Genomic DNA, 22,738 nt, shown 5'->3' on the forward strand with positions numbered 1-22,738 from the left:
TGAGAGCCAAGCTGGCTCAGGCAGACCTGATCCACAGGTTCCTTCAGGGAGGCAAGCACGAAGCACTGGTAACTCAGGTCTGGAGACAGGGGTCGGTTGTAGAAGCCTCGGTAGCTCTTCTTGTCCCCCAGGGTAAAAGTCTCAGGGAGCACATCCACCTGAGCAGCTACATACGGCTTTAGCCGTTCTGTCTGTCGCCGCCGCCGCTGCCGCTCCTCACCACCCTGCTCAATAGCTTCCAGAAGCTGGCAAAACAGAGCACAGAGTCACACAGGGTCTTTAAGCATGGTGTTCCTGGGGCCATGGCCTGGCCACTGCAGGTACATAATAATGCCAGGTACCACAATGGTACCCCTCCCGCCAGCCCATGAGAAGCCTTATGGGTAATTTCATCCTAACCAGAGAGACAGTTTCTAAATAAGCTGTAAGGAGAGAATAGAAGACTCCATGTGTCCCAGGAAAACAAGCTTAAGGCTCATTCCAGCCTCTCCATGGTCTCCATATATGTAGGATTCTCGAAAGTCTACAGAGCTCAGACTATAGCTATGGAAACACCCCCGCTGTTACCCACCGCAAGGGATTCTCCCCAAACACTTCCCAGGCATTCTCCACAGTCTTCCAGGAGTCCTCTGAATACTCTCAGGGGCTTTTCCCTAGAGCCCCTCTCTCTAGGGAGGAGACAGGCTGCCAGCCAGAGCAGTCACAAGAGTGATTTCAATTGGGGTAGGGGACCCAAGAGAGTCCACTAGGATACACTCAGGGCAAGGTGGCTACTGCCAAACTGCGTGGGGTATCATTAGTGCCAGTCACCTCATCCAGCTCCAGCTCCTCAGGTGTGTTCCATCTTGGTGTGAGCATGTTTCCACCCACACGGTCAATGGGCACTACCACGATGTAGAACCACCTGTGTGGGCAGAGCAGGAATCAGCACAGCCATCACCAGCAGCCTGCATCCATGCCCTACCCCTGCCACCAGCCCCTGCATACTTGACCAGTGAGGGGTCCTCCACTTGAGGCATAGAGAGGGCAAAGCGGCCATCCTCTATGTAGGCAGAAGCAGGCAGCGGCTTGTGTGGCAGGAGATCAGGAGCCGTGCGGATGGACACCAGGTGCTGCAGGCCTCCCGCACTGCTGCCACGGTTCATCAGCACAAATGAGTACTCTGTGTTAGGCTGCAGGTCTGCGATCAGCTTCCGCATCGAGTGCCCATCCACCTCCACACTTTGTCCATTGTACAGAATCTGCAGGAGATGAGAGGGGGAGCTTGGCAGTGCCTCTGAGTGAGGTTCCTACCGTGCGCCTACAAGGCACAGGATGTGAACCAGGACCCAGTTCACAGACACATGCACACATGGACTGGGAACTGGAATGAATGACAGCACACAGAAGGCCTGTGTGGGGTGGTCTGGCTGACTGTGGCCCTTACCCACCTTGAAGGGCACAGCAGACTTGTAGGAGTCAGGGACCTCCCAGCTGAGCAGCACAGATGTCTTCATCGCAGCTGCCACACGGAAGTTCTTAGCAAACACTGTGGAGGCACAAGGAGGAAGTCAGCTCTTGCTGGCTATCTGGAGTGGGGTGAATGAGCCAGAGGATGAGACATTATTGGGAAATAGGGGTTTAGGAACAGCTTCAGAGAACCAAGCACCCCCATTCCCAGCCAGCTTCAAATGGCACAGTTCAACTCCCAGCCCAAGCTCTTCCACAGTGAGCACTGAACAGGGTAGCGGATGCTACAGCACCAATTGCCAGAAATCTCCAGAAGAGCATGGGTAAAAGCTTGAACTCACAGACACCAAGTTAGAGGCCAGGTGTCAGTGGATAATGGTCGTGAGAAGCACATGGCCATACCAGGGCACGGTGGAGCATGTTCACTAGAGGTCAGTGGGTTTTAGAGATTAGTGCTATAAACCAAAGATCAGTAGGCTGTACACCCAAGAAAGGTGATGGAATCAAAAGAGATCAGTGGGTCAAAGTCACAAGAAATTGAAAGGTCACGCAGCAGGTCAGTAGGTCAAGGACAGCAGAAGTCAGGGGTGTCACACCCAAAAACATGGTGCCCATTCACTAGAGATTAGTAGTCACGGTCATGAGAAATTGAGGGGTCACACAGCAGAGGCTGGTGGATCACAGTTGCCAGAGGTCAGTGGGTCAAGAGAGCAGAGGTCCCCAGGCGTAGCCACATTTGGGCAGGCATTGCCATGCCCACAGCACACACCTTGCTCCACAGGCATGGTCCGGGACTGGATACTGGGGCTGAGTGGACCGGCGCCTTTGCTGGTACGTGCACGGACCTTGATGTCATAAGTGGTGTCCGGCTTGAGGCCAGACAGAGTAAGGTGTGTGTCAGCAGAGATGTTCTGCAGCTCCTGCTGGCTATTGATGTCACGGTACACCACAGTGTAGTTGGTGATGCGCCCATTCCTCTCTGCTAGCACTGGTGGGTCCCAGGCCAATTCTGTGGTAGACGTGGTCAGTCCTGTCACTCGTAGGTTTTGGGGAAAGCCACTAGGCACGTCCTCAGGGGTTGTAATCTCCTTCTCGAACTCCTCGCCTGGGCCGGCCCGGTTCTTGGCAGCAAGCCGGAAGATGTAGGTGGCCCCCTTGTGCAGACCGGTGACTGTAAAGTGCTGATCATCTTTGCCAAAATCTATGGTGTTAGGCCGCGCCTCATCGGCCCGGCGGTATTGCAACCGGTAGCCCAGCAGCTCACCAGGCAGCTCCTTGGGTGGGTGCCACTGAAGTAGCGCCGTGTTCATGGCTGTGGTGCTGACCATCATGGTGGGTCGGCCTGGGACTAAACAACCACGCACTGGGCTCTGGTGCTGCCCTCTCCAATGCCCACCCTCAGCTCTGCCCCTGACCCCTCACTCACCTGCCCCAGTTGTTGTAACAATTTTGGGCTTGCTTCGGGCACCATCCCCCTTGGTGGTGTAGGCAGCGACAGTAATGGAGTAGGTAGTCTCTGGGGTGAGGCCGCTGATGGTGGTTTCCTGAGGGAGGAGGAGGGGCCGTTCCCATCAGAAGAGGTCAGACTGTGTCAGCTACCTCAGGACCCTAGACTGCAGGGAGGCCCCAGGCACACAGGGCCAGAGATCCTGGGAGGTTAGGCTGTGAAATGCTGGACTGCCGAGGTAGGGCAGCCAGGTAGAATGAGGGCCGAGAGGATCCCACCCATTCCAGGAGCCACAGGCCTGGGACAGACTGATCATTCTTCCTTTCAGACAAGAACAAAGGGCCATGCCGTTTCCTCAACTCTGTCGTGCTGTAAATGGCACCTCGCGAGGGCCCTGCACACATTCTCACAGGGCAGAGCCTCACACATACCCAGCACCTGCATGGCTACTGGCACTCACATGCACACAGACTACAGCTCTGCCTGCACACACCTGCGGACATTAACACACACACACACACACACACACACACACACACCAGGGTGGAGGGGCCCCACCCTACTAGTCAGGATCACAGCTCACCACCCCTGGGCCACTGACTCTGTGAACAACCATTCCCTGCAACACCCTACACCTGAGGGAGTAAGGAAAGACAGGAAGAAGACAAGGAGCTCCCCTACACCTGGGGGACTCGCTTCCCATGTTCCCACTGATTCCTAAGAAGTCAGCCAGGGCATGTCTTCCCACCTTGGAAGATCCTACCCATACACCCATTTCCAGCAAAGGCATCGTTTCTGGACATGCGGAGAAATAGCACAGGGGGACCAAGCCACGCCACACAGGGAGAAGAGTGGGAAGGAGAGGGGACCACCGTGCAGTGGGAACAGGGCTGCCACCACCAACCCTGGTGTCCCTCCAGCTCTGAGCCTCACGTGGAGTCATGGCAGCTACCAACAGCCCCTCACAGGCCTCTTCATGTCCCAGCTGGAGGGTCTCCCAGGGCTGGGGCTCCAGCAGCACCAATGCCCAACCCAGCTCCCTAGACTCTTGTCCCAGCCTGCGCCCTAAGCAGGTGATTTTTCACTCAGGATCAATAAGGCCTAACGATCAGGATTGGATTTAACTCCATCCCTGTCTGGCCGGAGCAGGGGCCAGGCCCTGGTCGATCATGAACATTGGCTTCAAATTGCTGCTCGACAGGCGAGAAGTAAGGATTAGAGGAAACGCCAATCGCTGCTCAGCTTGGTGCTCGTGTCTAAACGCCAATTTTCTCCAGATGTGGCTGGTGCCCTGTGGATCTTGGCAACACAGGCTGGGAGGAGAGAAGGGAGAGGGGGAGTGTCCCATGAGCCCAGCCTGACCCAGTCTTGCCCACGCTCGCACACCTGTTACTTACATAGTCCTCGGACTCCTCTGGCCGCCACTGACCGTGGGAGAGGGAGAAAAAGGGAGACAGGATGGTGAAGGATTCTGGCCTGGAGAGGTCCTGGCCCATGGAGGACAGATAGAGGCCTTGGACCTCTGAAGTGCCCACAGGGGTAGCAGCCCAGGACAAATTCCCATCCAAAGATTCAAGTCCCTGCCTCACTGAACGCAGATAAGGGCTGGGAATCCTGGAGGGCAGACAGCCTGAAGCGGTGGAGGAGGTGAAACTGAGGGTCAGAGAACTCTAGGTAGAGACCCTCTGCAGCAGAGGCTACGGGTGTGGGGTGGGTTTGAGAGCACAGGCAGAGAGTAGGGAAAAGACTGAAGGGTGAGTGGGATGACCACACAGCTTGGTAGTCCCAGTCTACACGTGTCTTGGTATGATCAATCAAGGCCTCTTTCCACTCTCAAAAGTATTACAGTTGGAACAACAAATTATAGCCACCTGAGTATAAGGAGCACCCCAGAACATAAGAGATGCATGGTGGCTGGGGTGGGTCAAGGGGCAGATTAGCCAGCAAGATTATGAAGGTCATGAGTGTCCAGCTTAGAGCCTGGGCACTGCCCACAGGCACTGGAGCCCCTGACACACCTGCTCCCTTCTGTGGGTGCCTGAGCGTTGAGCTAGGAAGGCCAGCCAGTTTCTAGGGCTGGCAGTGTTGCGATTTCTTAGTAAATCCTTTAGTCTGTTGGTGCATGTAGGTGGTTGGAGGGGTACTGAGGCCTCTGTTCTGAGAGTCTGTGGTTCTGGAGGGCCAAGGGCGGGCCAATAAAGCATGGCACAGGAAGGTGATTTACAGTACCTCCGGGCTACAGAAGCCATGGGGCCCCCCAGCCTGGCCCCCTCACAGGGCTGACCTACGCTCCTCCTGTGCTGGCAAGCTCTACTGCAAAGTCTTTGGAACACAGTATGGGAAGATGCTTGATAGGTTCCTAATAGTTAAGGCCACTCTGCAGGGTGGGGCTGGGCTCTGTTCCCATTTCCTTGTTGCAGGGAGGCCTGAGCTGTCTAGGCCAGGCCTGTGCATGGCGTTCTCACATGTCAGAGGCAGAGTGAGGGAAAAGGGAAGGAGAGGGTCAAATAAAATGGAGTCAGAGACAAGGCAGGGAACAGAGAAGTGGCAGGAGGAGAAAGGGAGAGAGGAGAGGGAAGAGGCTGAGCTGGAAAAACCAGAGCAGTGAGGACAGAGACCATGAAAAAGGGACAAAAGAAGACAATGAGATGGAGTAAGAAACCATCAGAAATAGCAACAAGCCTGGGGCTGGGGACTGCAGTTCAGTGGTAGAGCACTAGCCTAGCATTTGTAAGGCTCTGGGCTTAATCCCCAGAAGAAGAAGAAACAAACAAACAAAAAAACAACAACAAAAACCAAAATAGCGACAAGCCTGACACAGAATCAACACAGGAGACAGATCTGGCTGTACACTCAGGGGTCAGGGGCGTATGTATCAAACGTTCTTTCTGTACTGATGGGGGCCCTGGGCTGAGCAGATGGTGCTGCTGGGTAGAGAAGAACAGGCTGCTGTGTCCTTGACAGGGAAGCAGAAAGGACAGCTGGGTCCTGTGGCCAGGCTGCGGACCAGGCCCCATCTGCTCTCCTACTGGCTGGAGCAAAATGACCATACCCAGGGGGTGGCAAGGGCAGGACCTGTCTTTAGAGGTCTTCCTTGCTCGGGTGTACTCCCCATCAAGGACATCCGGTTAAGAGGATAGTGCTCCTGATCTTCTGGCCCAGCTCCCTTCCAAACAGCTTGGGACCAGAAGGGGGCACCCTAAATGACTGCTCTGAAACCCTACTGGCTTCAGTTGCGGTGCTGACCCCAGCTGTGATGGTGGCCCTCTAGGATGGGAGGGGCTTGAGGGAGACCATTCCTGGGATGTTTCTAGGTGGGTGTGTCTGCTGAGGCTTCCTGAGGAGCCCTTAACCTGCCCTAGGAATGCAGGGGGTACACACACCCCACCCTCCACCCCTTCGGTCCCTCAGCATGGGACATGCTAAGAGGAGGAAGGGACCCTCAGGGTAGAAAGGAATTTTGCTTCAGAGGGATGAGCCCAACTGGAGGTTGTAGTGGGTGAGCCTACGCTTCAGTGAAACCCACACAGCATGGAGTATATGCTCATATCCCTGCTGTAATCCCAGGGAGAGGTGAGAAACTGCACAGGGAGGGACTCCAAGCTCCTCCTGCTAGGTCTGGCTCAGCACTGGCCCAGTTCCCGATTCTGGATGGAAACATCCTGACAGCAGACCACACCAGGTGTTATAACCCTTTTTTGTTTTTCCTACCAGGGATTAAACCCAGGGCCACATCCCCCAGCCCTTTTAATTTTTTGTAATTTTGCGACAGGGTCTCACTAAGGAGCTTAGGGCCTCACTAAGTTGCTGAGGCTGGCTTTGAACTTGGGATCTTCCTGCCTCAGCCTCCCAAGCTGCTGGGATTACAGGCATGTGCCACTATGTCAGGATAATTGCAGTCTTTTTCCAGTAGTCCAGAGACTTGGCTTTTTATTCAAGTTCAGCTACCCACTTGCTTGGTAATTCTGGCTACTCACATAGCTTCTTGGTGCTGTATATTCTTCATCGTAATAGCAAACTAGTGCTCAGAATACCCCAGGGACCTCACCCCAAGCTCATGGGGGGAACCATCACCATCACTCTCAAGAGAACAGACACTCACATAGGTTAGTGTGAGGCAGGTTAGCTGGCAGGCCCTGCCCCTGAGAGAAACATCAGGGTCTGGGTCTTCCTCATGGGGGTCAGGAGCACAGTAACACTCAGCTTGGCCATTCAGAGATTGGCATTGGCCACTGGCCTATGGCCAAAGTGGGTAGGAATGACACAGCCTCAAAAGCCGCCATCTACCTCTGGCTGTGGCAGAGTGGATACCTTGCACAGCCACTGCCTGGAAGGAAATTGAATCTGCAAGGTCCAGTCCAACCACCACACCGTCCAGTCCAACCACCACACTGCATTTGCCTCCTGCAAACCACAAAGGCCTGGGGTCTGTGGAGACGGAGCCCCTCACTGTGAGGGCTGTGGCTAAACCACTGAGACTCCTACCAGGACTTAGGTTGGCACGGTCTGGGCAGCCCTAAGACACAGAGAGAAGGTGGAATCTGGCCCTCACCTCCCAGTGCCAGTGCCCTCACCCCTGCTACAGCAGTATATTTCTGGTGTCATGACCAGAAAAGGCAGACATAGCACCCCTGAAGACAGGCAGGGGTGGGAAGCACATCTGGGCTCCAAACGGAAAGCAGTGTATGCTGGTCGCTGTTCACCCTTCCACCCACCACCACACAATGGCGCACCTGGGCCTCAGACAGCATGACATCTTGGATGATGGGTGGACCTCGGGGCTCGCCATTCTCTAGTCGCACATAGGTGACCTGGTAGCCTCGAATCTGGCCATGCTGCTTGCTGGGGATAGGCAGCTTCCAGGAGACATGCACGGCAGTGGAGTTCAGCGGCTCCACCTCCACCTTCCTTGGTGGCCCACTGGGCACTGGGGGCCAAGTAGAAAAGGAAGTCAGACCTGGTTGTACTGATCTTGGCTCAGGTGGGCACAGCACACTCTAGGGCCTTGCCTCTGCACCCCTCTCTCCCAGGAAAAGACCTAATGTCATTTCCTTAGGGCGTCTATCCTGGTGAAGAATCCACTCCCTGCCACAGGGAGGAGCCCATAACCGGCCGGGCCAACCCCTCTGGCAGGGCTACCTCATTTGGGTGGAGAGAAGATGTGAGGGAATAGGTGGAGGTGAGGCACCAAGCCTTCAGCTATCTCAAAGTCAGCACGACCTGTACCAACTCTTCCTGGGCCTCCACATTATGCCAATGTCCAGCCAAGCTTGAGTTACGCTGACTCTACTTTGAGAGTCTTTTGCAGCAATCTTCCTAGTTTTGACCTCTTGAATCTTAGGTGGGGCTGCTTCTCCTACCATAGTCTTTTAAAGACTTCAGCTGCCCTGGGGAAAGCCCAAAACCTGGGACTTAGGCATAGGTTGTCTCATCAGCTACATTTCCCCAGTGTGGACCACAAAGTTTGTACCAGGAGACAAGAATCTGCAGGGGCTTGAAAAGGAAAGGCCCTGGGTGCTTGGTGGGTGGTGTCTGAGGCAGTGTGCCTCCCCTCCCCCGCCCTTCCTCCTGCCACCACCACCTACCGTCCTCATCGGTGCGCACCAGCACCGGGCTGCTCTCCGGGCCAGGGCCCACATCTGTGTGTGCCCGCACCCACACCCGGTACTCCGTCCACTTCTCCAGGCCCACCAGGTCCCAGCTGAAATGCTCACGGCTGATGCCATCCACCACATGTCGCCCGCGGTCCTCGCCGTCCACCGCCTCATAAGCCACGGAGTACTGCGTGATAATGCCGTTGCGGCTGTTCGCTGGCGGTGGGACCCAACTTACCCGGACCGTGGTGGAACCCGTGCTCACACATGTCACCTTCTGGGGAGGGGCGGAGGGGGCTGGGGAAGACAAATGGGGGGAAAGCAGGCAGATGGGGGGTGGGGAATCACAGGCATGGTGACCAAGTCATAATGGACGGGAGACTCACCCTGACAGGCTACTTCAAGTGCTGAAAGGGTCATCATGGGGGTCCCTCTAGACAGGCTGCCACATTGTCAAGAGGACAGCCTGACTCTCTTTGAACTATGATGGGCTCTCTCCTGTCTCACTCACACAGTGTCTCACACATGCATATGGAGTTCTAACAACGTCTGTCCCATACATATGCTGTCTGCACAACACATGCACAGTGTGCATCAGAATACGGAGAATACAGCTCCTGTCTTGCAGAAGGCCAGTAGCCCCTGGGGTTTAGAGAAAAAGTACCTAGTGGAGGTGCTGTCACCCGACAGGTTCCTTGGGGTTCAGGAGGCAGATGTGTCCCTGACATGCCCAGTTACATTTCCAGACTCGTATGTCCACTGAGGAAACTGCTGCCAATGCAGAGGCTTCCTCTCCATCTCAAGTTCTGTCACCACCCCTGTGTCTGGGTGACTTTAGCAGCTCCTTGACTCACTGGCTCCAGAGCCCCATATCTCTAGGGCTTTCCTCTCCCCTGCATGGCTATGGCCCTGCCTTGTACACCGCCACTGCTGGGAAGGACCCTACCTCCAAAACTGGGCAGACCCCCACCTCTTGTTCCAGCTTAGCTGTCCCTAGGCCCCCAGCACTCTTCAGCCCTCAGACCACCATCCATCCACTGCCATCCTTGCTGCCCTTATTATCCAGCTTCAACTCCAAGGTCACCAGCTGACTACTCTCACCAATATCCCAACCTCTCTCACTTCCTCATCTTTCCATCTCCACCTGGCCCACACCAAGCTGTAAGAGGACAACTCTTTGCCTTCTCTGAGGCAGCACCAGAGCAGATAAAACAAACAAAAAAGCCACCTCTCCACGGAGGCTGCTGCCCAGGAGCCCGTCCCTAGTGGTCTCCCTGAGGACCTCTGTGCTGCTTGCTGGTGTCTGTTCTCTACGGGCTCACTCTGCTACTTGGCATGGGACCCAATCAACGTTCTCCACACACCCCAAACCTTTAGCCCCCTTTGCCTGCCAGCATGTGACCATGCCTTCCACTAGCAGCTCCTGTCATTTCTTGCTACCAGAGCCACCCACCTATGTGCATTTGCACCTATTTTTTCACGCCACACTGAGGCCATGGTCTCCCATCACCCATGTCTGCCCTTACTTTCCCTCCATCTCCTGAGACTCCACCAGTTACCCTTCTTTTACTAAGCTTCCTATTTTGTTCTGTTGATTCTCTCCCAATGATATTTAAATATGCTTGAAATTTTCCCATCTTAAAAGAAAACATCATCCTCAGTGCCACAGCCTCCTCTGGCTACCACGGTCCCCCTCATTACTGAGCTTCTTGACAGCATCTGAGCTTGCTGTCCTACTTCCTCACCTCCCACACAGTCCTCACAATGCCACAACTTTCATCCAGGCCCACTCTTCCACACCACCAGATCCAGCAGGAAGGCCTACGTTCCTTTTCCTGGCCACTCCATAGCAGCCTCTGGTTTACCGCTTGAAACTTCCTTTTCTTGTAACCTCCAAACCACTTCTCTCTAGATTTCCTCCCACTTCCGTCTTTCAGGTCCTCTTCCATCCCAGGACCGGCCATGTACCCCAACTTGGCTAGCATGTGGCATCTTGAACTTGGATGTCTGAAACTAGACATACTCTTCAAACCTGCTCTGTCCATTTGCTATTCTGGTGGTGGCACTCTTCTTGTAGGACTCACAAACCAGTAATAAGATGAACCTCTGCTTCCCTTTCCCTCAACCCCCCATCATGTTATCCATTATCAAATCTGGGCCAGCTGACACCCCAGAGATCTCTCTAATCTGCCACACCACCTCATCTGAGCCCCTTTACCTTCTGCCTAGACTATTGCAGAACCTCCTAAGTGGTCTTCTGCTTCATCTCAATCTGTCTTGTCCATTCTCACAGAGCCAGAGCCAGTCCTCTATCCCTAGGGCTGGATTGCTATGGCTCTAGGAGCCACTCTGGCTACAATGGTCTCCTGCTCACCCTTGATCATCTGCCCTCCCGGTTTCCCAGCCTGTCGGCTGCCATGCTCACTGCTCCTGCTCCCCAGCTGGCTCCCACCTTTGCCTGCACTATGCATGGGGCCTGGCCCCCAGCAGCACTTAGACGCTTCTAGAATGAATCCACGAACACAAGGTCACAGTCAGCCTCTGGACACCACTAGTTGTTATGCACAGTCCCACATCATAAAGACTTCACAGATACTGCATATTTATGGTCATTACATGTGGTCACTAAGTCCCATGGTGCACAGCCAGTCACACCCACTGCCATCTTATCAAATAGAAAGCCTTGACACAGTGGCCCATTCTTGTTGGGTGATCACAGATAGAGTTACACACACGCTCTCTCAGTCTGTCATCTAGAGAGCTCCAGAGACCCTCAGACATGGTCACAGGGTCACCACGGAGTCACGGGGAACCACACCCAGGATACACTGACACGCATAAAGGGGCTGCACAGCCAGATGGTCAGGTGATATCTCACATGCAGTCACACTGTCAGAGTCTCACACAGGCAGAATACAGTAAAATACAATGCCAATCAGTTGTCATGTGAATGTTGTGGTCCCACACACAGACATGGGGCACATTCTATCTCTAAAACACATTGTCACAGACCTGTCCCCAAGTGCAGTAGGCTCAGAGGTATTATACAGCTCATGGTAACTCTCATGGTGAGGTTATGAGGAAGGGGATAGGGTGGATGAGATGTGGGGACATAGGGAGGGAAGACAGCCACCAAAAAAAGTCCGGGACATGGTTGGCCCACCAAGTCACTAGTGTGACCCAGTGTGAGCGGGATGGAGGATGGAAGTGAGTCACAGACATAGAACTTACCTGGGTTGGGTGAGGGGGTACAGGGGCAGGTGAGGGTCAAAAGGCTGGGCAGGGAGCAGGGGGAACAGCCACCATCTGGATACAGACTAGGGGCACTTACCTGTCTCATTCTTGGGGTCCAGACTTAAGAGCCCAGACCAGAGTTATGTGCTAGACCCATCAGAGTAGACCACCCACCTGATCAAGAGGGAAGGGTATGTGTGTTGTGTGCCCCCCAGCAAGAGGTGACAGGCAGTGGTCTCAGAAGACACTTACTGGACTGCGCTGTGCGGGCCTCTATGGTGGGGGTGAAGACGCCCACACCCACATCTGAGCGGGCAGCCAGCTGGAAGCGGTACAGCGTGTCGGGCTTCAGGTCCTCTAAAGTGTAGGAGGAGGTGGGGTCGAAGGTCACCTTGTGCTGGAAGAGCAGGGAGCACTCACTGACTGTTCTGACCTCCAAGGCCAGATGCTGCTCCCCACGCAGGCTGCAACCTGCACCCGGGGACACACTGTGGCTTCAGGACTGGCTCCACACAGGTCACGTGGACCCTACAAGAAAACATGGCTGGCCCATGCCACGAGTGCTTCACAGACATGGGCCACGTGACCCCAAGGAAACGTCTGAGCTGTGTCAAGGTCACTTGAGTCACAGAGCCTAGGAGATCCAATGGCAGACTTGAAGCACAGGGGTGGCAAAGCCTACAGAACCACACAGGCAGTGTGAGTCAAAACTCCAAGGAGAAACCCTAGAGAATATACCCATGTGAGCCACAGAACCCAAAAAATCTTGCCTGGGTGAGCCAATTAGACTCCCTGACCAGGAGGAGCCCCCTCCACCCTGTGCCCTTCCCAGCCTTGTGGCTCACCTGCTGGCCTTCATTCTCTGCTGCCCAGTATACCAGCTCATATTTGACGATCCGCTCCTGTGGGGGCAGCAGCCATGAAAGCTGGATCCTGGTGTCCGACTCAGCCTCAGCCTGGAAGTCCGCGGGCTGTGCAGGCACTGCAACACCCCACCCCAGGCACTGTCAGCCTCACCACACCCCCAACAGCAGGGGCGCCCAGGAAAGCAAGCTTCACTCTCACACTCTTGTCCTGCATCCCAAGTGACCACATATCTATGGAATATGGCACCTTTACCCACTCCCAGTGGCACAGCCTGTCACAGTCCCAGCTCACCCCACCTCTGCAGTGGGCTGTCCAGTCAGCAGACACCCCAACCTACCTCCCTGCTGCGTCTTGACCTGGATGGTGGGGCTGGGTGGGCCATCACCCACGGCAGTAAAGGCGAGCACACGCAGGCTGTAGGTGATGCCAGGCAGCAGGCTGCCCACAGTGGTGAGGAGCCCTGCATCAGTGTTGTGCTTGTGCCAGGCACTCAGGGGGCGGCGGGAGTCTGGAGTATAATAGACACGGTATCCGCGCACCAGGCCGTTCGGCTCCTCAGGTGGCTCCCACTGTACCAGCATGGTGCTGGCGCTCAGCATGCGGGCCTGCACGCGACGCGGAGGACTGGAGGGTGCCTGCTCACCCGTGCGTGCCCGCACGGCCTCACTCGGTGGCCCTCGCCCGATGCTGTTCACCGCCAACACACGAAAGGCATATTCTGAGAAAGGGCTGAGGCCACCAATGCTGTAGCGGGTGGTGGCTACACCATCCACCTCCTGGAAGGGGCCTTCTGTGCCAGTGGCACGGTACTGGATGCCGTAGTATGATACAGGCTCTGAGTTCCCAGAGTCCCAGGTCAGGGTGACACTGGTGGCAGTTGTCTCTGTGACCATAAGATCAATCGGAGGCTTCGGCAAAGCTGGGGACAAAGCAGATGACTCAGGGCTGCCTAAGGTCGTGACCCCAGGAACCAATCATAACCTTGGGCATCATCTAAGACCACCTACTATGGACAGCATAGTATATCCCACTTCGAATAATGGCCTGAAAAGCTCACAATGACCTCTGAGGGCACCTAGTGAGGGACCATAGCTAGGCCTGTTAGTGCTCCCAGGGCTTGGGGTCATTTAGTATGTAACATGTCATGCCTGAGACTCATACTCACTGCAGTCCCACATAGGCCCCCCCAATTCACCTAACAAACAGACCCAGAGGTGATAAAGGGGACTCGCCCTTGGATGAAAAGCATCCAGACCAGGTAGCAGAGCTTTGCCTCTGAGTTCACCTGCACACACCAGTGGCAAGTATGTGTGACAGGAGGAGGGCAGGGGAGATTATCCTGAGTGATGGAGCCACTAGCCCCAACAGACCCCATGCCCTAGTTTAAATATGTCCCAGGTCCACACTTTCAATGAATAGATGGTACCCACCAAGGGCCAGCATTGCTCTGGAGCCACAATGCCATGCTGCTGCAGCCTTGCTCTCATGGAGCTTACATTCCAGTGAGAGAACTAACAAGCTGGCAGCCAACAGGCCCTGGGGGACCACAGTGAGCATCCTGATCTATATATCCTGAGAGCAATGGAAGCCACTGAAAGCTCTCTCTCTTTTTTAAAAGCAAGCGACATGGAGCTAGGGGTACAGCTTGGTGGTAAAGCACTTGCCTAGCATGCACAGGGTCCTGACTCCAAAAGAGGGAAGATAATAAGATACTGGTTTATGTCTTTAAAAAAAACACACAAGGGCTGGGGTTATGGTACCGAGGTAGAGTGCTTGCCTTGCATGTGTGAGGCACTGGGTTAGATCCTCAGCACCACATAAAAACAAATAAAATAATAAAATAAAGGTCCATCAACAACAACAACAACAAAAACCCCCACAAGTTACAGAACAGAGAATGGATCAGAGAAGAAGCAAATAATAGACCAAGCAGGAATTCCCTTACATAAGTGTTATATACATGTTACATACATGTGCCTGTGCCCAATGCCCCAGGCAGAATGAATCCACTCCTTGCTGCTTAGCTACCATTTCTACAACCTTCTTGCTGGGAATGTTTGACTCCGGGGTATGTAGTGGTTATGGAGGTGGGCTGTAGATTTAGACCACCACAACTGACATTCCTGTGCTGTCTGCTCCTCCTGTTTGACCCTAGGCAAATGACATAGCCTCTCTGTGCTTCAATTTTCTCACTTATAAAACTAGGATAATAAGAGCATCTCTCTCTCAGAGCAATTAAAAAACAAAGCAAAATAAAATGCTTACTAGCATGATCCTGCCACCCAGGTACTCAAGGCATGCTAGCTATTCTCATTCAGATTATAGATAACAGAAATCCCTCCTACTTCCCAGAACCCAGAAGACCCCATGGCTAGGGCACTCAGGAAATGGTAATGCCATCCAAAGCCCTGGATGTTTCCCCAGAAGCCAGCTCATACTCACCTGTCACAGACACCAGGGTCTCCTAGAGTCCTCTGCAACAAGGCAGGGCACTAGCCACCAGAGCATCCATTACACTCACCTTTCACTGTGACCTGGGCTGTGGCTTCAATCATGCCCAGCGAGGAGATGGCCACACAGGTATAGTTGGCAGAGCGCACAACATTGCTGAGCTCCAGCACGTTGCGGCCGACAGGCATCTCATCCTCCTTGGTGAGCTCTTCGGCCCCCATCATCCACTTCACATAAGGCATGGGTGCACCCACCGCAACACAAGTCAGGTTCACACTGCCACCTGGCATCACCTCCTGGCTGCTAGGAGGGATGGAGAAACGAGGAGCCACACGGCGCACTGCGGGAGGAGGGAGAGAGGCACTCACAGGCCGGGCAGGACACGAGGGTGGATGAAAGGGCAGGGGCCCCTCATCCAGGAAGTCCCCCTTGTCAGAGCCAAGCCCACACTCAGAAACAGGAGGGGTGCCATCACTGGGCCCTGGCTTGCCATCTCCCACAGTGCATTGGGGCTAGAGGTAGCCCTGCTCTCAGGGACCGTCTGGAACACAATATCGTAATGAGAGCTCTCACAACCAAGCTCCTGTTTTACAGCCTGGGAAACCAAGGCCCAGAAAAGTCTTGTCTGCCCAAGGTCACACATAGGTTTAGCACAAGGTCCAGACCTGGCCAGGGCCATGACTCAGGCTGTCCCTCAGTGGCTGCCCCTGCTTGCTCCTGACCCACCTCCCCATGTGTCTCCAGGGGGACTGGCTGGGACACCAGTGAGAGAAATGCAGGCCCTGGGATGAGGGTCCTTGGAGCATGGCTGCGGGAGGGCAGAGGGTCAGTCTGGGAGTAACATGGCCTCCTTCTATGTAGTCACTGCCTCCACCTCCAGGCTGTGGCCCAAGAGGAAGAGAAGAGGAAGTGAATGACCACCTGCCAGGCCTTGGCTGTGCTTAAGGTACAGCCTGGGACCCAAGAAGAAGGGCTGCCTCTCAGTAGGGCTAGGCCAGGGCAAGGGGCTGGGGCGGGCCAGGGACGTGGTCCGCGGGCAGGATGGGCATGACGATGGCAGTAACATGATGAAGGTGCCAAACAGATGGCTCCCTGCGCCAGTGAACAAAGGTCTCAAGGGGGAGGGTGACTGTGCCTGGCCACCACCTCCAGCCTTGGACTCCCCTGGCCAGAAGCTGTTTTGAGCTTCTGAGTCCAGGATGCATCCTGGAACCACCCCCGAAGTTGCAAGCTTGGCAGACATTCAGAGCATGCAGAGAGAGGGAAGGCAGACAAGACTTAGCCATGCACGGCATGCTTGGCATGCAGACAGGTCGTGCAGCTGGTGGGCAGAGGCTTGGGTGTGTCCTGTGTGGGCACCCTTACACACAGGGTTGAAGAAGGCAGGCAGTGAGGCTAAGGGACTCAAGGGTACTACTTAAGAGTGCTGGTCTCTGAGGATCCTTCTGGAGATCCCAGGCATGCAGAGGACCCGGGGTACCACATCAGGAGCACCTCACCCAGCCCCAGACCACAGAATCCGATCTGAAAGCTACTACAGAGATCACCAGATCCTACCTCTGACCCCACAGGGTTCAAAACTGAAACCCAGAACCAAGATGTTCAGCAAATCACCAGGTCCTGTTAATGCTGCTGCTTAAAATATCTTTCAAATCTATTTATTTCTGTCCAAATACATGGGTAACTGCCACCACCAAATCCAAGCCACTACTCTCTCCCCTCTGGGTAACTGTAGTGGAGTCTTCACTGATCCACCTGCCATGTCATTTTCTGCCTGCCCTCAACTGGCCCTTCACAGACAGGAAAGCATGAATTGTCCACTCCCCTACCAAGTTCCTGCATGGTTCCTCAATGTTCCTCTACCAGGGGACAAGAAGATCTTGCTCGGCACCTGGTTCAACTCCTCCCATAGCCTGCCTCAATCGGGGTCCTCCAGATAAAACCACAACACCAGCAGTTCCCTGAGCAGGCCCTGATGATCAGCTCACTGGCTGAGTCTGTCTCCAGGCTCACGTGGAGTTTCTGGGTGTCTTGCAGATATCCAGAGTTCTTCCTTCTCCCAGAATCAGCAATATTATATTCCTGTTTCCGGTGCTGAGATTCAAACCCAGGGCTTCACGTGTGCTACACAAGCACTCTACCACTGAGCTCCACCCCAGCCCCACTCTCATTTTCCACAGGTGAGCCATCTCAGCTCCTATCTGTGGCACACGAAGTGTATGGCCCAGATCTGCCTAACAAGAAACAGTGTTTGGACATTTGTACAAATTGTCAGCAGACTCACTCTCTGCAAGGGTAGCTAAGCTTGGAGAGGCCAGGACCACCTTTCTCAACACACAGGAGTATTTATTGGAGAACAAAGAAGTCAGCAGCAAGAATAAAGCTAAGAGAAAGGCCTGACCAAACTGTTCATGAACACCTGGCTCCAGCCCTGTCCAACATCAAATCTACTCCATTTTTTTTTTTTTTTTTTTTTTTTAGTTTTTCAACAAGAGACTCCCTGTTCTGCTTTTGGTATAAGTTGGTTTCTGTCATCTGTTCTAATGCTGGGAGTCCACACTGATAACGACGACACCATGTTACAGACACAGTAGTTCTCAGGGCAAACAGGTGGGTCTGGGGCGTGGCTCGCAAGTGCCTCACAGCAACACACAGTCTCCTTTCAGCACGTCCTTCAACTGGCACAAGGTGAGGCCAGAAGACAGACAGAACTGTCACCAGCCTGGGGTGTAGGCACTCCCTGGGCTCCAGAGCCAGCCCCAGGGGCGGGTGCTGGAAGGTGAGGCACAGACAGGGAGGATTGCGTGCAGGCCAGGCCCAGGCCTGCCAAGGAAGGGAGGGGTCCAGCCCAGAGGAGCAGCTAAGGCTGACCAGGTCTCTGTCCTCCTGGCCAGTATCTGTCCCATCTCCTCCTGCTGAGGGGCATGAAAACAGGTTTGAGGAGAAGCTACTTGAGCACTAGTGTGCGGGGAGGGTCCCATGTTGCCACGTTCTGATTATAGACAAGGGGATAGACAACACTAACACTTGAAGGGGCATGCCTACCTTTACATATGTAATAAGAGTAGGTTTTTGTTGTGAAAAGCTCACACCCTTTAGAGCCCTGGCTGACAGGCCTGAAAAGAGGCCCAGAAGGTTATGGGGAGAAGCTTCAGGATTAGCCAAGGCTGGCAAGAGGTGCCTCTAGCTGGCATGAGAGTGGGGCTTCTACAGCCTGTGCCAGGGGAGAGAGGTCATGGCTGAAAGTTCGACTCTGGTCAGTGGTAGAATCCTGAAGCCAGATTGGGTCCTTGGATACTGAAACCAAAAGCTCCAAAAAAAGAAAGTAGGGCCTTGGCCAATAAACCTTGGGCCGGAACCTAAACAGCCCGGACACTTGAATGGACTTTACCCCCAATTAGTCCCTGGAGGATGAGGTCTTCAGGCCAAATGCAGACCTTGTAAACTGGCCCTGGACATTGTGTCAATCTCCTGGGCCACTCCTTCAAAAGCCTCCAACTCCATCCACTGTCAGAAAATTGATTCCCTGAAGGAAATAACACTTCAAATGGTTTTGTTTTTATTTTCCCCCTCCTGGATGCAGGTAGTAGGAAAAACTTCAAGATGAGGGTGAGGTTGGATGTGACCCTTAGGTGATTCCTAGCACCAAGCAAGAGGCCCCTAGGAGAACCACCTCCACTCTCATAGGGGCACCAGGTTCTAGTCACATACAAGGAATCCTGGAGTGCAGTTTCCTGGAGTTCAGACATCTCATCCCACGTGTTGGGAGAGGTCAGCATGTCCACAGAGGTAAGGGTAGGGAAAAGAGGGGCAAGAGACAACCTCCTGGTATCCCAAGTGGCAACGGGGCCCTGGGTCCTAGACCTGCCCAGATAGCCACCCCCGTGCCAACAGCCAGGAGAGGCTGATGCCTCACTGCAACAACCCCACCATTCTCCTCCTGCTGTCACAAGCACAAGGCCTCCAAAGACGCAGGACTCACCCTGGACTCAGTCTATCGACAGAAGCAACAGCAGGGAAGGAAAAACTGGAGCTGGGAAAAATGCACTTAGGGTTTTAATCTCAGGCTCCAACAATGCTGGTCTATTACTGTTCCCCGTGCATCCTTAGTGCTGACATTTTATAGACAATTTCCAAAACAGGGCCCTGCCATTTCTGGATTATATTTCAGATGTAACTTTTAAGTCTAATTATTTGCACTGACAACCCCCTATAATAGGGCGGTGCGGCGCCCAGAGGCATCAGCATTCAGTGGAGTGACAGCCTAATCGCAGGGGGAGGCAGCCCCGCAATCTGCATTCACTCGCGGAAATTTCTCTGATGAAAATAACACAACATTAAGGAGGGGATAAGGGGCAGGATCCACTGTATCAAGATAAAATAACTCTTTAATAAATAACCTTGTGGCTGCCGCAGAGCAGTAATTAAATGCTGGCGCACCCGGCACACAGTTTTAAGTAAAGCTGGAAAAATGTAAGATGCAATTATCAGCACCAAACAAATTACCAGCCCGGCAAATCCCCCCGGAATATTTAGAAACTCATTTCTCCTTCCCATTAAATATTTGTGTCTATGCTTATTTTTGGTGGGACCACAGGGTGGGGAGTGGGATGGGGGAAGGGAAGGGATAAAGGACTCAGAGAGTGGGTGAAGGGGTGTGGGGGTCAGAGTGGCTGCAGGCTGGGCTGTCTGTCGACAATTGTTTTTTGAACGCCCTGGCAGATCCGCATGGTCAGCGAAATGGTGTAACCGAAATGCCCCAGAGCTCGGGAGTGCATATGGATGGATGCTTAGGGCTGATATCTGAGCCCAGGCTGCAGTCCTCCTCTTGACTGGCTCCCTCTCCCTCACTGAGGAAACTCAAGCCACAGAGCATGGTGCAGGGGGGACAGGTGACCTAGGTCTGCTCTCTGGGGCTCACTCAGCCTGTCCTATGTTTCTGCCCTGAATCCCCAAAGCCCAGTGAACAGGAGAGACTCCACCGACCCTGTAAGACCACGTGACATGTGAATGACTGCCAGCCCAGCACTGGCTCAAAGGGTGGAGCTGAAACTGAGCCCCAAAGGAACTGCTCTGGAAAGAGCTTGGGTTGTCTGCAGAAGGCCCTTCCCAACACGAGGCCAACTTGGGGGCCATTTCTAGACTCCCACATGGCCTTGCTAAGTTGTAGTTGACTGCTCAGTCACTTTAGGTGTAAGCAACTTGGGTCTGAACATCCAGTACCAAGGGCTAAGGACCATTAGCTGGACTAACTACATTCCACCCTCAGACAGACAGGGTGCCAGGAGGCTTGGGTGGAGGGCATGACCTTAAAATCGATCTGGCTGGAGAGAAGAAAGACGACAATGAAGGAGACTTCCTCAGTGAGCCAAGATGATGCCACTTGCCCTGTTCCATGGACACCTAGCTAGCTCCCCGAGGCAGAGATGTGCTGGCCTCTGCTTCAGACTAGCCAGTCCTGGTCTACCTCACTGAGCCTTGGTAAGGGCTTTGGGGTCCTCAAGGGCAAGGCAGACATTATGGGACTTTTGTTTGGTGCTGCAAGATCTCCAAGGGACAGCCCATTCTGTCTACCAGTAGTTCCGGCTTTGCACAGGCAAACGTGGCCTGTATACAAGTGAGGAGGTTGTAGAAAGTCTCACCACCCCCAGTACATGTCAAACACGACAGCCTTTACAGCTTCCTCTAAACACAGCATCCCCACAACCACCTGGAAGATAGTTGGCCTGGCTCAAGTGCAAAGATGGCATAGTTTCATGCCATGCGCCATGCCTGCCCTACCACTCCAGCAGAGGAGCCCACTAAGGGAACATGCAGACACATGGTGCATCAGGAACTCAAGCAGCAGAAACATGCAGGGCCGGGGACCTACCCACCCATCCCTGGTCCTGCCTGCCTGCCGACCCAATGACAAGCAGAGCCGACTGGCGGGCAGGCACAGCTGGAGTGAGTCTGAGGGAGCTGACCAAGCCCGCTGGTCCCAACTGACGGGAATATCCCGTCGACGGGCGAACTGTAGATGGATAAGAAGTGAAAAGGACCAACCTTCTCGCTGATCTGAGAGATGAGAGTTTGGGTTGATGGCAGAGTGCGATGAGGATGAGGAGGGAATAAAAAAAAGACAAGGAGAAACACAGAGAGAGTAAAAACAGGCCAACCTTCATCTGCCCACACAGCACGGAGACGAGACAAGACTCCTGTGCCCCCTCGCACACACACACACGTGCACACAGGTGCACACGGACCACGCCGCTCACAAAAGACTCAGGACTCATGGAGGACATGGTGGACAGGGCTGGGGCCCAATGGCAGGTGCCAGGGACACCAAAGGCAGAACCAGGAGGGGTGGAAATGGAGCATGGGCCAGTCCCCATGCTTCGCACACCCCAAGGCTCAGACAGACCCGGTGAACTGGGCTCTGGGGTCAGGGCCCACCCAGCCCACAAACCCACCAAGGCATATGAGCCACTAGAACCCCGCCGCCTTGAGAAAGCCTCATGCTGCACCCCACCAGTGTGAGGAGCACATCTGGGCGCCTGTGGGGAGGAAGGTCAGGAGGTATCAGCTCCAGTCCATTTCAGACAGCTGCAGCCCAGCAGCCAGGTCCCTGCAGAGAATGGGAAATTTGTTGGACGTGGTGTAGGTAGGCCAGGCTTTGTGGAGGGTGGGGTCCCACTCTGGCCCTGGCAGCTGTGCGCCTGAGAGCTGGAAGAAAGAGACACTGTGGATGGAAGGAGAGAATGAGTCACTCAAGGAGGGAGTCAGATGGTGACGGAGAAAGAGGCTGGTTCACCCAGCGTGCCTGGGCCTGCAAGACTGTGGGTGGAACTGCGGCCAACTGTGAACAAAGTCAGATGTAACTGTGTAAGGCACCCCACCCCCCACCCCCCGCCGCCCAGCGCCTCCTCACGGCAGCAGGGCAACTGGCTCTCAGGTGCTTCCTACAGGCCTGCTGGAATGCTGGGAGTTTTAAACGTCCTGTCCCATCCAGTGTAGCAGCCACAAGATCTCAGAGAGGCAGTAGGAGCCCTGAGAGTTTGGGGAACAGAGGAGGAATATGAGACAGACATTAAAGCCAAGTCTGAGGAAGAGACAAGGCCCAGGGCTCAATGGATGCAGAGGAGTGGAGAGTCAGAGTTGATGGAGACAATGTAAGCATGAGACTGTTGATCCAGAACAGGGGGGCTCAACTGGGGCAATTCTCCTCAGGTTACACTTGGTGATGTCTGGCAAGAGTTTTGGTTATCCAGGTTGATTTGACTACTGGTATTTAGCTGGCCACGAATGCTCCTAAATATCTAACTATGTACGGTACCAAGAATTATCCTCAACCATGAATTATCCAGTCCAAAATGTCAATAGTGCTGAGGTTGAGGAACCTTGCAGCTAGAGTCCACACCCACCTAGACAGAGAGGCTCATGCCTAGACAGAGTTGAAGCCCAGAGGTGGCCTTGCCCTCTGGAGGGTAACACGAGTCTGCAATAGAAAGAAGCCTGGAAGACTGTGCTGGGGGACAGGTGGGGCACAGGCCAGAGGTAGGCTGGCACTGAGAGGGGTTCTGCCATGGCTGCCTGCCCACAACTAGGGTTTAGAATATAGAACTGGGGGCCAACACAATACAGGCTTGTCCCAGAGGAGCTGGGGTGAAAGGCAAGGGGGCTTTGCCAGGAACAAGAGGAGAGGGTCTTAGGGAGC

General features: G+C 54.2%; 1 protein-coding gene across 19 annotated transcripts in view; it reads right to left on the bottom strand.

Moving 5' to 3' along the window:
- Positions 1–22,738, bottom strand: part of Ptprf (protein tyrosine phosphatase receptor type F) — a 76,545-nt gene that overhangs the window by 15,757 nt on the left and 38,050 nt on the right. For 3 of the 19 annotated variants that reach the window (XM_048815558.1, XM_048815561.1, XM_048815556.1), the window contains 14 exons: positions 21,088–21,099; positions 15,113–15,382; positions 12,929–13,510; positions 12,570–12,706; positions 11,977–12,121; positions 8,482–8,787; positions 7,630–7,823; positions 4,294–4,320; positions 2,876–2,993; positions 2,219–2,797; positions 1,431–1,528; positions 988–1,241; positions 811–904; positions 27–245 (listed from right to left, as the gene is read on the bottom strand). In XM_048815558.1, coding sequence (XP_048671515.1) covers positions 27–245; positions 811–904; positions 988–1,241; positions 1,431–1,528; positions 2,219–2,797; positions 2,876–2,993; positions 4,294–4,320; positions 7,630–7,823; positions 8,482–8,787; positions 11,977–12,121; positions 12,570–12,706; positions 12,929–13,510; positions 15,113–15,382; positions 21,088–21,099 — 3,035 coding nt within the window. The remainder of the gene's footprint in view (positions 1–26; positions 246–810; positions 905–987; positions 1,242–1,430; positions 1,529–2,218; positions 2,798–2,875; positions 2,994–4,293; positions 4,321–7,629; positions 7,824–8,481; positions 8,788–11,976; positions 12,122–12,569; positions 12,707–12,928; positions 13,511–15,112; positions 15,383–21,087; positions 21,100–22,738) is intronic. The other 16 variants (XM_015485129.2, XM_048815560.1, XM_048815557.1 and 13 more) reach the window with 10 other exon arrangements.

The sequence above is a fragment of the Marmota marmota genome, unplaced genomic scaffold, assembly GCF_001458135.2.
Source record: "Marmota marmota marmota unplaced genomic scaffold, marMar, whole genome shotgun sequence".
Taxonomy (NCBI): domain Eukaryota; kingdom Metazoa; phylum Chordata; class Mammalia; order Rodentia; family Sciuridae; genus Marmota; species Marmota marmota.